Source organism: Oncorhynchus kisutch, linkage group LG20 (genome assembly GCF_002021735.2).
Source record: "Oncorhynchus kisutch isolate 150728-3 linkage group LG20, Okis_V2, whole genome shotgun sequence".
Classification (NCBI taxonomy): Eukaryota; Metazoa; Chordata; class Actinopteri; order Salmoniformes; family Salmonidae; genus Oncorhynchus; species Oncorhynchus kisutch.
The window spans coordinates 26,571,965-26,585,930 of NC_034193.2; the positions used below are offsets into that span (position 1 = coordinate 26,571,965).

General features: G+C 40.2%; 1 protein-coding gene across 1 annotated transcript in view; it reads left to right on the plus strand.

Annotated features, from left to right (window-relative positions):
* LOC109865557 (LIM and SH3 domain protein 1) overlaps positions 1-13,966 on the plus strand; it is a 36,774-nt gene that overhangs the window by 20,928 nt on the left and 1,880 nt on the right. The window contains exon 6 of the mRNA XM_020453830.2: positions 13,631-13,728. Within this exon, the coding sequence (XP_020309419.1) occupies positions 13,631-13,728 (98 nt within the window). The remainder of the gene's footprint in view (positions 1-13,630; positions 13,729-13,966) is intronic.

Consider the following 13,966-nt stretch of genomic DNA (forward strand, 5'->3'; position numbering starts at 1 on the left):
GTAACTGCAGTTACACTGCAAAATTACTGCAGTCTTTTTTCGTAAGGGATGGAGCATCTCACAGAAGAATGACATCGGTAGGCGGTAGGTAGGAAAGACTTTCAACTTATATCTACCAGTAAATGCTAACTAAGGAAACAGTGGGTATGCAAACCAGGTTTAAAAAAATGTTCGTCCAATTTGCGAGCGGTTTGCATGAACATTTCTAAAGGCTTCCCCCCCCAAAACATCCCAATTAAATGTTGAATGCATTGTAGTCCTATCTGATAGAATGATATAATGCTGATTTGTGTCAATGGGGAGGGCATTTGCTTTGGTCAATTGAATTTTAAAGGGCAACTACACCCTCCATAAATGTATTTTTGTAGATTTTTTCCCAGACCTCAAATGGTCTGCCGATGTGGTTAAGCATTGTTGTAGACTACAGCATAACATTTTTGAAAGTGTGATGTTGAAAGTGAAAATCTGAAAAATCGATGGGAAAACAGCCTTTCCTTCACACAGGACCCACTTCAACAGGCACCACTACACCACTGCATAGGGTCGATGGAAAGACAGCAGTCCATTCACTCTGACATAATAAGCCAGTAGGTCCCAGTCCTAAGAATACAAAAACACAACCATTAGGTTAAGCATTTCCCAGTCAAAATGTTCAACTGTTACTTCCCAGTGGAATTTTTTTTCTTCAGATTTAGCACACAAAGTAACCAGTGATCTAAAGTTGAAATGCAACAATGTGTCACACACATAAGTTATTTTCAAAGAGATGGCTACCAGCATGCAAACAGCAGTAAAAAAACACAGTTCCACTACCTCTTGTTGAAATTTATTATTGAAAAGGGAGAAGCTAACAAATAAGCAACAACATCCTCTTCAATAACACCTGCTGCAGCCGCTGCAAACTAGCCTACAATAAAAGCTAGCTAGCGAGACCTTGGGAAAACTAATGCCCGCTATTGCAGTGACCTGTTTCCATACATTTTTGTTAAAACTGTCCCACCCACTACAAGTCAATGTAATTGGTTGATTCCACTGTCACTCCAACATTTTGCCCGAATACAGTTGAATGGCAGATGCCTTCTATCAAGCTTCTGATGGCCTAGCCCTCGCCAGTGGCTGACTTAGCTAGCTAGATGTATCCCCTCAGAGTCCACCAAAGAAGAATCCTGAATGGATCTTTTTTTCTCTTCAGTGAGAAAAAGAGATGAAATCAGAACATGATTGAAAAGAATAATATGAATAATTATTTGTATTATTTTATAAATCCTTAGCTTTTCTCTTAAAGCGTAGAAGGCTCTCATTGTTCCCCACTGTTTTTGGGTTACTACATTTTTTTAGACTGGCTCTATTTGAACTCTTGTTATGGGGACAAATTGACAAAATTACAATCATGGTCTTGAATTGGACTCGCATTTTTCAGGTCTCGGTCTTGACTCGGTCTTGTACCTCTCGTCCCCCTCCTGGTCTCAGTCTTGACTCGGTCTTGCCCCCCTTTGGGTCTTGGCTTTGACTCTGACTCTTTTCGCTCCAGTCTTGGTCTTGAATCGGTCTCGAACACAACACTATAGATACCACTATTTCATAAAAAGAAAAATCACCACCCCCATTCCACCACTTTGACCGTAACTGATCCTACACCAGGCAGACGGCCTGGGAGGACGGGACTCTTTTATTCAACACACTTTGTAACTCTTCTGCAGTAAAACCACGTAACCCAAGTACTGTACTTCTCTGCAGCTGCTACCACAACATCTATTTTCTGTGATTACAATGAATGAATGCTAAGAAGCCAACCTTACTGAAGCACAAATTCGTATCACTCTGTATTGGCCTAAGCCTACGTCTCACCTTTGACCGATCATCCTCTACTCTCTTCACTGCCTCAGGATACAACACCTTCTGTTCTAGTCTGACCCTGGCAACCTCAACCTGTCTCTCTCGCACCGGGACTTGTGATCCCCAGCAACATGAGTACACACACAATTGACACACACAGTTTTTTTCACCGATACTACACATTCCTTTATCCCATACCCTCCAGCAGACTTCTCTCTCGGGAATCTCCCTCCTACACACTGCTGCAACATGACCAAAAGCTTGGCATCTGAAACACCTTGTGAGTTCGGCACAAACGCTTTCACAGGATAACTGACATATCCTAACATCACTTTATCAGGTAAAGACTGCTTCAAAACTCAAAATGACAGACAGTGTCTTCTCAGTTTCACCAAGCTCGCCTCCGGGTCTGCGTCGCACCATACGGCGGGCATCACAGACATAGGGAATTTTCAATTTGCTCCACCTCAACACATAACGTCACCCAAATAATCACTCCTTTTAAAGGCTCCCTGCTCCCAAATGCAAGTCACAGCTCTTGTCCCTAGTCGCGTGATGTGAAGGGCCCGCTCCCACTGGACAGAAGAAACACAGAAAATTCTCACAAGTCTACTTTGAGCTACCTTAACCAATTTAACATTACCCAACTTATTATCTACCCCAGCCTCAGCCAAAACGCAGGGATCAACTTTTTCCAAAAATGTCACTCCCACTGGGCCCGAATCATCCTTTGCATGACCATCGGGGGGAGGCACGGACTCTGAGGTCTTCACCACACCACACCACACAGGTAGTTCATCCTGACTCTCGTCAGGTTCAATTTCTGAGAAATCAGAGACGGCATAATACGGTTTGTACTTGGCGCCTTTTTTCCCCAACACACATCTTCCAACTGCACTCGGCTCTTCTCCTTCCTCATCACTGTCCATAACCACATCTATCCTTTCACCGAGCTCATTCCGTGCCGTCATCCGCTGTACTGCTTGCAGAAAACACACTGATGGCCTTTCTCCAAAACCCATCTTCTGTTCCTTAGCCCAATTTATTAGTCTGGCAACAGTATCTCTGGCCTCTCCATGCTCCCAAAACATGCCACAGTTGTCAGCCAGGTCTCCCCCTCGTCATCCATCCAAAAGCTCCTAGCCTCTACCCCTTCTTCTCCTGAACCAGATTCAAAGTCAAATGGAGGAACCACGTGAACAGTTACCTCGATGTCATGTGATATCTGTCATTTTTAATACTATTCTTGGATTGGACTCGAGTCTGACTTTACCTGACCGTTTATTGCAGCAATAACTGCGCTTCCATCCACAATTTTAATGCGAGTAAAGCCATACCTTGTAAAAAATTATCACGACAGCTGTGATGAGAATAGGTCGTTTCAGTACAATTTTATAAATGCCGAAAGATAATTTGTTCCTTCGACATAGTCTGATATTTTTTGTCTGTAAAATGTATTAGCGAGAAATGGTGGTGGAAATGCCTTTATGTGCAAATATTGATAAAACAACCATCATATATGAGTAGGCACATTTGCTATTCAACGCAACAGTTTTTGTGACAGAACTCGGTAGAGTTGAAAATGCGATGGAAACACATTGAATTTGAGATTTTTTACTCAGTACAGGAAAACTTAAATTAAAAAGAGATTTTTTTTTTGCACTACGTCATCACACACAAATGTTTATCTGCAACAAGTCTATTGGGTAGAAACACACCACTGGTGAGAAAATGCATATTTTAGAATTTTAGAGTATTTGCATGATAATCTGTAGCCAATTGGATGGAAAGCTAGCTACTTAGACATTTCTGTTTCATTTTTGACAAGATATATTTTAATTTAGGCCTATCATTTATTACCCTCTGACTTGGTTGGATGATTCTCAAGACTCATGAGGTAGAATTTCTGTTTATTTAAAGCTGCAATATATAACTTTTTGGGTGACCTGACCAAGTCCACATATAAATTATAGATATGTCATTCTCATTGAAACCATGCCTAAGAAGAGCTAGATCTGTTCTATGTGCATTATTTCTATGCTTCCCGTGCTTAAGTTTAGTTTTTGCATCTTTTACTTCTCGGTTTTGTACACCAGCTTCAAACAGCTGAAACTACAATCTTTTTGGTTAATGAAAAGATATTTCACAGTGGATTTTTTTGTTACGACACAGCCTTATTGTAAAAATTTATCAAATAAAAATATACCCTCATCAATCTACACACAATACTCAAACATTGACAAAGTGAAAACAGGTTTTTAGAAAATTTTGCAAATGTAAAAAAATAAAAATATTACAGAAATACCTTATTAACATAAGTATTCAGACCCATTCAGACTCGAAATTGAGCTCAGGTGCATACTGTTTCCATTGATCATCCTTGAGATGTTTCTACAACTTGATTGGAGTCCACCTGTGGTAAATTCAATTGATTGGACATGGAAAGGCACACTCCTGTCTATAGAAGGTCCCACAGTGCATGTCAGAGCAAAAACCAAGCCATGAGGTCGAAGGAATTGTCTGTAGAGCTCCGAGACAGGATTATGTTGAGGCACAGATCTGGGGAAAGATACCAAAAAATGTCTGCATTTTTATTTAACCTTTATTTAGCTAGGCAAGTCCATTAAGAACAACTTCTTATTTTACAATGACGGCCTACCCCGGCCAAACCATCCCTTAACCCGGACGATACTGGGCCAATTGTGCGCCGCCCTATGGGACTCCCGATCACGGGGTGGCAGGGTAGCCTAGTGGTTAGAGCGTTGGACTAGTAACTGAAAGGTTACAAGTTCAAATCCCTGAGCTGACAAGGTACAAATCTGTCGTTCTGCCCCTGAACAGGCAGTTAACCCACTGTTCCTAGGCCGTCATTGAAAATAAGAATTTGTTCTTAACTGACTTGCCTAGTAAAATAAAGGTAAAATAAAATAAATAAATAAAAACGGCCGGTTGTGATACAGCCTGGGATCAACCAGGGTCTGTGGTGATGCCTCTAGCATTGAGATGCAGTGCCTTAGACTACTGCCCCACTCGGGAGCCCAGTATTGAAGGTCCCCAAGAACACAGTGGCCTCCACCTTTCTTAAATGGAAGAAGTTTTGAACCACCAAGACTCTTTCTAGAGTTGGCCACCCGGGCCAAATTGAGCAATCAGGGGAGAAGGGCCTTGGTCAGGGAGGTGACCAAGAACCCGAAGGTCACTCTGACAGAGCTCCAGAGTTCCTCTTTGGAGAGGAACCATCTCTGCAGCACTCTACCCATCAGGCCTTTATGGTAGAGTGGCCAGACGGAAGACACTCTTCAGTAAAAGGCACATGACCGCCCGCTTGGAGTTGTCCGAAAGGCACCTGAAGGACTCTCGAACCATGAGAAACAAGATTCTCTGGTCTGATGAAACCAAGATTGAACTCTTTGGCCTGAATGCAAGCGTCACATCTGGAGGAAACCTGGCACCATCACTAATGTGAAGCATGGTGGTGGCAGCATCATGCTGTGGGGATGTTTTTCAGCAGCAGGGACAGGGAGACTAGTCAGGATCGGGGGAAAGATGAATGGAGCAAAGTACAGGGAGATCCTTGATGAAGACCTGCTCCAGAGTGCACCTCAGACTGGGGTGAAGGTTCACCTTCCAACAGGACAACGACACTAAGCACACAGCCAAGACAATGCAGGAGTGGCTTTGGGACATGTCTCTGAGTGTCCTTGAGTGGCCGATCGAACATCTCTGGAGAGACCTGAAAATAGCTGTGCAGCAACACTCCCCATCCAACCTGACAGAGCTTGAGAGGATCTGCTGAGAAGAATGTGAGAAACTCCCCAAATACAGGTGTGCCAAGCTTGTAGCGTCATACCCAAGAAGACAAGGCTGTGGGTCTGAAGAGTTATGTAAATAAAGTATTTCATTTTTATTTTTATACATTTGCAAAAATCTAGATTGATGAGGGGAAAATATTATTTTATCAATTTTAGAATAAGGCTGTAACGTAACAAAATGTGGAAAAAGGGAAGGGGTCTGAATACTTTCCGAAGGCATTTGTGGTTTCATTTGTAAATTTTTCCCGGGTTATTCTGGAGTTCTGTGTTTCTTTGTCCTGTCTTGAGGCAGGTTTCTATTCACCCAGGTTTATTCTACAAAAGCAATGTCGCAAAAACAATATATTGTGACTTAGGTAGTCTAATGGAAACGGCGGATATAGGAAAAATGTTCTAAAGATCGACAACATATTTATCCGTTCGGTGGATTTTCATTTAGTCAAACTTTATTGGGACAAATGATGCTGTAAATAAATGATAACTCGTGTATAATGTACCGTGTCTGTAAAATATATATAGTATGTATAATCTGGATGAAGAAGTCTAAGTTTTGCTCTCCATTAGTTTACTCCAATTAGGTGAGGGGTGGTAGGGTTATGGTAAATAATAAAAAATTAAAAAATATATATGGGGGATTGGAAGTGATGCAGACAATTACAGTGATAGAACCCACAATCTATCTGCAATATTAAACCCCCCCCCCCCCCCCCCCCCCAAACAAATCCTGGTTAGCATAGCTAGCATACTGAAATTGGTGGTGGTAGTCAAAGTCGTTTTTAACTTCAATGCAATTGATTTGTGACGATGAAATTAACATTTGAGGTTGACATCCATACAACAATTATAACAACAGCCTAAATGTAGGCACATTTTGCTGGGGGCAATGAGGAGACTGGATCTTTCCCCCAGTGTGTTTCCATAGCAATTCCATTGTTTTGGCTTGAGTTCGATGGACCTCTTTACCACGTCTATGTCATAACTGATCAGTGCACCTTGAACATTCCATTTGAACCATTTGTTGGCTGACCACTAAAACTATAACACAAATCTTCTTAACAGCGGTGGTAGAAAGTGCTATCAAAGCAAATTGCTTGCAATGAAGCCTCCAGAAGTTTACAAGGAATTACTGCAGGAAAACCTGAAACTGAGGGAGAAGGAGCAGATGGATTAGGTGATCATCTGGATGATGAAAAGAAATAGTCAATTAGAGGATCTGTGCTCACAACATGACCTCAGTACAGCTACTTTAGTACAGCAGAAGGCTAGACCGCATCTGCCATCCAGACTCCCTGTGCCACTGACAGCAGTTTATTCTTTCACCCTAACTCTACCACCCCGCTCCCCTAATTTGACTAAACATAATGGACAACAACACGTAGGCTTCTACTTCCAGCTTAAACATACAGTACTATATACATTTTACAGACACAGTACATTCTACACTAGTTATCTTTTTTTTTTTACCCTTCAGCTACCCTCAGCCCCTCCCATCTATCTCTGAACACCATCCAGTTGTGATTTCTACTTGCCATACGTTTTTTTCAACTGTGCTGTGATGTTTCACAAAAGTTCTGAAACTTTCTATTCTCATAGTTTCTCCAGACCGTAAATTAAAGATTAACATTTTTACTAAGAGTATTATTATATTATTGATCAAATGACTATGGCTTTTCAAGTCAGCCAGCAGTGCTATTTGCAGAGTTAGCTTTAGATAAATGTTGTGATTTTTCAGCCATTATTGAACATGCGACCAAAAACAAGCTTCATATGGGGCAGTACCGAAACAAGATATCTAAGGATTCTGTCCCTTCGCATGCAAAATCTGCAGAGCTGGGATGGTTGTGTCCATGGCCGGCCCGCTCATTAGGCAGAATTAGGCGGGCTTGCCATATTGACGAGGATGGCATTTTCGGAGCTAAACCTCCAACAACGACAAATTAAACATCACATACTTCTGCACAAAAACAATTAACATTTCTCTCAACCAGTTGGCATGTTGGCTTTTTAGTTGAGCGCTGATGCCGCTCTGATAAGCAGTGGCCACATTTTAGAGGCGGGCGAAAAATATTTTGCTTCTCCATTCCCAGCGCGCCTCTCCAGGGTGCTGTCAGAGAGATGCATCTCTGCAGCGCTCCACCGACGTTCTGTCAAAAAATCTAACATAAATCATCTAGCAGATAGAGGATATGGTAGAAAGAGTATGTGGCCTTTTCTGTAGCCTACAGGCTGGAGATAAAATGTATGACAATGTAATGAGATGGACACGTTTCACATCATGCAGGTTTCTCCGATCAAATAGCCTGAAACTAAATGGCACTCAACCCCCCCCCCCCCCCTAAAAATACACTGTCATCTTAACAAACAACATATCCTAAAAACAGGACAGGATGAAGTAAAATGGACAATATGGAATGGACAATCACAACTGTTGTCGAGGTCAGTGGTTTGAAGTTTGTATCCATCCATTTTTGACAAGCTTATCATAGTGAAAAATAAAAATACTTTTGCATTTCCCGCTGTGCAAATAGGCTCGCGATAATTCCTGATAAATTTGGGTAGATGATATTCAGAGCTTAAATAGCCAAATTAATTAGTCACATGAATCAGGACGAAGAAAGCCAATACAATGGCCTGTTTTACAAACGGTGGGCCTACTACATGGATGGGCATTCATAAAATTCCATTGTGGGCTGACATGGTAGGCTATACCCCAGTAAGCACGAGCCAACGTTATTTGGACATGTATTTTTTCCCCTGCCCAGACGTCTTTTTTTTGTGTTTTACAAATGGTAGGCTTGCCACATAGATTGGCATTAATACGATGCCATTTCAGGCAACACTGTAGGCAACACCTCAGTAAGCACTGACCGACGCCTTTTGGATGTTTTTTTTTTGGTGCAGTTCCAGACCTCCCTTGATTTCGACATCCACGGACATTGGTTTTTGGTCCAGTTCAGACCAAATCTGAACCAATCATAAACGTCAATGTTTGGTTCAGATTTGGTATGGTCTGGACTAGGGCTGTGGCAGTCACAACATTTTGTCAGCCGGTGATTGTCAAGCAAGTAACTGTCAGTCTCACTATAATTGACCATTATGAACACCACATTTAGCATCTCCTGGCTTCTCCACATAGAGTTGAAGTCGGAAGTTTACATACACCTTACCCAAATACATTTAAACTCAGTTTTCTTTACAATTCCTGACATTTAATCCCAGTTAGGATCACCAGTTTATTTTAAGAATGTGAAATGTCAGAATAATAGTAGAGATAATTATTTATTTCAGCTTTTATTTCTTTCATCACATTCCCAGTGGGTCATAAGTTTACATACACTCAATTAGTATTTGGTAGCATTGCCTTTAAATTGTTTAACTTGGGTCAAAAGTTCCGGGTAGCCTTCCACAAGCTTCCCACAATGAGTTGGGTGAATTTTCGCCCATTCCTCCTGACAGAGCATGTGTAACTGAGTCAGGTTTGTAGGCCTCCTTGCTCGCACACGCTTTTTCAGTTCTGTCCACAATGTTTCTATAGGATTGTGGTCAGAACTTTGTGATGGCCACTCCAATACCATGACTTTGTTATCCTTAAGCCATTTTGCCACAACTTTGGAAGTATGTTTGGGGTCATTGTCCATTTGGAAGACCCATTTGCGATCAAGATTTCACTTTCTGACTGATGTCTTGAGATTTTGCTTCAATATATCCACATAATTTTCCTACCTCATGATGCCATCTATTTTGTGAAGTGCACCAGTCCCTCCTGCAGCAATGCACCCCACAACATGATGCTGCCACCCCCATGCTCCACGGTTGGGATGGTGTTCTTCGGCTTGCAAGCCTCCCCCTTTTTCCTCCAAACATAACGATGGTCATTATGGCCAAACAGTTCTATTTTTGTTTCATCAGACTAGATGACATTTCTCCAAAAAGTACGATCTTTGTCCCCATGTGCAGTTGCAAACTGTAGTCTGGCTTTTTTATGCCGGTTTTGGAGCAATGGCTTCTTCCTTGCTGAGCGGCCTTTCAGGATTTGTCTATATAGGACTCGTTTAACTGTGGATATTATACTTTTGTACCTGTTTCCACCAGCATCTTCTAAAGCCATGACATCATTTTCTGGAATTTTCCAAGCTGTTTAAATGCACAGTCAACTTAGTGTATGTAAACTTCTGACCCACTGGAATTGTGATACAGTGAATTCTAAGTGAAATAATCTGTCTGTAAACAATTGTTGGAAAAATGAATTGTGTTGTGCACAAAGTAGATGTCCTAACCGACTTGCCACAACTATAATTTGTTAACAAGAAATTTGTGGAGTGGTTGAAAAGCGAGTTTTAATGACTCCAACCTAAGTTTATATAAACTTCCGACTTCAACTGTAGCCTACACCTTCACAATAAATCCATTATTTATTTTAGACAGGTCTAAAGAAACATGATATGAAGAAAATGTAGTCTATTTCAGAAGAAAAGAATAGCAAACTCCGAGTTGTCCTTATGTTAGGTCCTGATGTGGCTATGCCAAATGGCTGTGGGCTACACTAGTTCATTTAGCAGACAAGATTTGTTTATATTTCCGTGGCATTATTGTATAGTATGAGGAATACTATTGAACAAAGCTGAATAAAATATAAATACTTTCTTCAAACATTTGAGGGAGTCCCCTTATGCGCCTATTCTGTGTTGAGCGATTAACAAATATAGGTATTTAACCGTTTTATATTTTTTTATATACGTATATTTAAAAATATATGAATTAGTATATTTGGGTCTAACCATAATATTTGTTGTAATATTTGTTTGTCTTTTCTGGTGGATTAAACAGAAATTGCAAACAGCTTTCTATGGGTTGTTTTAAATACAGCAATATTTTGGAGATTATTTAATTTTCAAATAACCGAAAGTGAGACGTTGTAATTTGAATATTGGGAAAGAGGCTATTTTTTAACACGGGGTGAGCCATTTTTACTAATCTGCTAGAGAACCAGTTCAGATTTAAGTGTAACTTTTGTATGAATGAGAGTTAGCATTTACTTCTTCTAAACCTGAAAACGTATAAATGTTGTGCTACAAAAACAGCCAAATACAGTGCCTTGCGAAAGTATTCGGCCCCCTTGAACTTTGCGACCTTTTGCCACATTTCAGGCTTCAAACATAAAGATATAAAACTGTATTTTTTTGTGAAGAATCAACAACAAGTGGGACACAATCTTGAAGTGGAATGACATTTATTGGATATTTCAAACTTTTTTAACAAATCAAAAACTGAAAAATTGGGCGTGCAAAATTATTCAGCCCCTTTACTTTCAGTGCAGCAAACTCTCTCCAGAAGTTCAGTGAGGATCTCTGAATGATCCAATGTTGACCTAAATGACTAATGATGATATACAATCCACCTGTGTGTAATCAAGTCTCCGTATAAATGCACCTGCACTGTGATAGTCTCAGAGGTCCGTTAAAAGCGCAGAGAGCATCATGAAGAACAAGGAACACACCAGGCAGGTCCGAGATACTGTTGTGAAGAAGTTTAAAGCCGGATTTGGATACAAAAAGATTTCCCAAGCTTTAAACATCCCAAGGAGCACTGTGCAAGCGATAATATTGAAATGGAAGGAGTATCAGACCACTGCAAATCTACCAAGACCTGGCCGTCCCTCTAAACTTTCAGCTCATACAAGGAGAAGACTGATCAGAGATGCAGCCAAAGAGGCCCATGATCACTCTGGATGAACTGCAGAGATCTACAGCTGAGGTGGGAGACTCTGTCCATAGGACAACAATCAGTCGTATATTGCACAAATCTGGCCTTTATGGAAGAGTGGCAAGAAGAAAGCCATTTCTTAAAGATATCCATAAAAAGTGTTGTTTAAAGTTTGCCACAAGCCACCTGGGAGACACACCAAACATGTGGAAGAAGGTGCTCTGGTCAGATGAAACCAAAATTGAACTTTTTGGCAACAATGCAAAACGTTATGTTTGGCGTAAAAGCAACACAGCTCATCACCCTGAACACACCATCCCCACTGTCAAACATGGTGGTGGCAGCATCATGGTTTGGGCCTGCTTTTCTTCAGTAGGGACAGGGAAGATAATTAAAATTGATGGGAAGATGGATGGAGCCAAATACAGGACCATTCTGGAAGAAAACCTGATGGAGTCTGCAAAAGACCTGAGACTGGGACGGAGATTTGTCTTCCAACAAGACAATGATCCAAAACATAAAGCAAAATCTACAATGGAATGGTTAAAAAATAAACATATCCAGGTGTTAGAATGGCCAAGTCAAAGTCCAGACCTGAATCCAATCGAGAATCTGTGGAAAGAACTGGAAACTGCTGTTCACAAATGCTCTCCATCCAACCTCACTGAGCTCGAGCTGTTTTGCAAGGAGGAATGGGGAAAAAATTCTGTCTCTTGATGTGCAAAACTGATAGAGACATACCCCAAGCGACTTACAGCTGTAATCGCAGCAAAAGGTGGCGCTACAAAGTATTAACTTAAGGGGGCTGAATAATTTTGCACGCCCAATTTTTCAGTTTTTGATTTGTTAAAAGAGTTTGAAATATCCAATAAATGTCGTTCCACTTCATGATTGTGTCCCACTTGTTGTTGATTCTTCACAAAAAAATACAGTTTTATATCTTTATGTTTGAAGCCTGAAATGTGGCAAAAGGTCGCAAAGTTCAAGGGGGCCGAATACTTTCGCAAGGCACTGTATATCCAAATCGGACTAAAGTAACCACATTGTGGGCATGTTTACAATAGATAAATCAAGATGGATTTGAGGAATATCCAATTTGTTAGATCAGATTTGTTGACTGTGCGCCAATCTGCTCAATAGAATGGTCTGCGTTCCATTTACTCCATCTATTGGTTTAAAAAATATATAATAAAAAAAAAAATCCAAATACAGATCAACAATTTACATTCTTACATCAAAACATTACATCAAAACAGAAAGCAGGTATTAATGAGAAAATACTGGAACAAACAAAAAATATATAAAAAATTAACTATTCTAGTGCAATTGTAATCACTCTGAAAAAATCATAGAATTATGTAGGAAAATGTTATTCTTGTTATTGTTCACTGGGGCTAATGTTTTAATAAAATAGTTATATTCAATCACAAAAATGTGTAATTCTATGATATCCAAATTTGTGGCTATTGATGATATCTGCGTTTTCTGTGAAAACGGTGAGAATTTGTCTCACTTGTCCTTTGAATGTAAATTTGTGTCAGAATTTTGGGAAAGCCTTGCAAAATACTTATTTACCATTATGAACACTACCTATGTTTTTGACATGAAAGATATGTTACTATTGCAATGATAACAAGACCACTGAAATGATTGTGAATTGTTTTTTTCTTGTTGCCAAATACTTCATACACAAACAAAAATACTGCATCTATTGTGGCTCACATTGTTGTACTGTGGTGATGTCACAATAGCCCAGAACTGGCAAGAGTTGATTTCACTAGCTGATGGAATTATCATTTTGGTTTATATGATAAAAAGTTTGTGGTTTAATTATAATACACCATATTTTGGGTTATTTTAACAGTCTGCAAATTAACCCCTAAAAGTTTGTAAGATGTGTTATAACCTGTTACATGTCAAAGAAATCTCCTTGACTTCATCATTTTGAGGTTTATATGACACAAAAAGCTTGTTAATTAAAGTACACCATATATTAAAATCCCTTTATGAGCAAATTACCCTCTCAAATGATGTAAAATATCGACGCAAAAAATCCCCCAAATCAACTGTTATTTTTGCCTCTCATCTAGATGCTACTGTATACTATTGTGTATAATAGTTAGATCTTTTTATATTTTGCCAGTCAAACAATCTAATGGTTATCACTGTAATGTTTATCAATCGAAAAGTTATCATTGTAATTGCCATACATTGTTCCTTGAATCTCCTTAAAAGAATGTGGAGTGTGCAATGTCTGATCCTGTATTCTGTCTCTGTAGATCCGCAGCCGCAGCCAGCCATCCCTCAGACCTACAGCTCCCAGCCGGATCCTGTGTCTGTTCCCTCTGCTGCTGCTGTACCACCACCTAGTGGAGGGGTAAGGAATAACACAGAGCAGTACATCACTGTATGATGTCATACAGTATAGTCCACTGTTCTTTGTCTTCCTCTGTGTCACCTGAGCAGCAATGGTAGGAGCGTTTTTATGATTTTTTTTTGTAGTGGTGATATGATCTGCTTAACTCTGTAGTGTGTGTGTGCACGTGTTTGTAGAGGTAATACCCACACAATTCTGTAGCCCTATGTTGATGAATGTGTGTGGTGTCCATGCATGG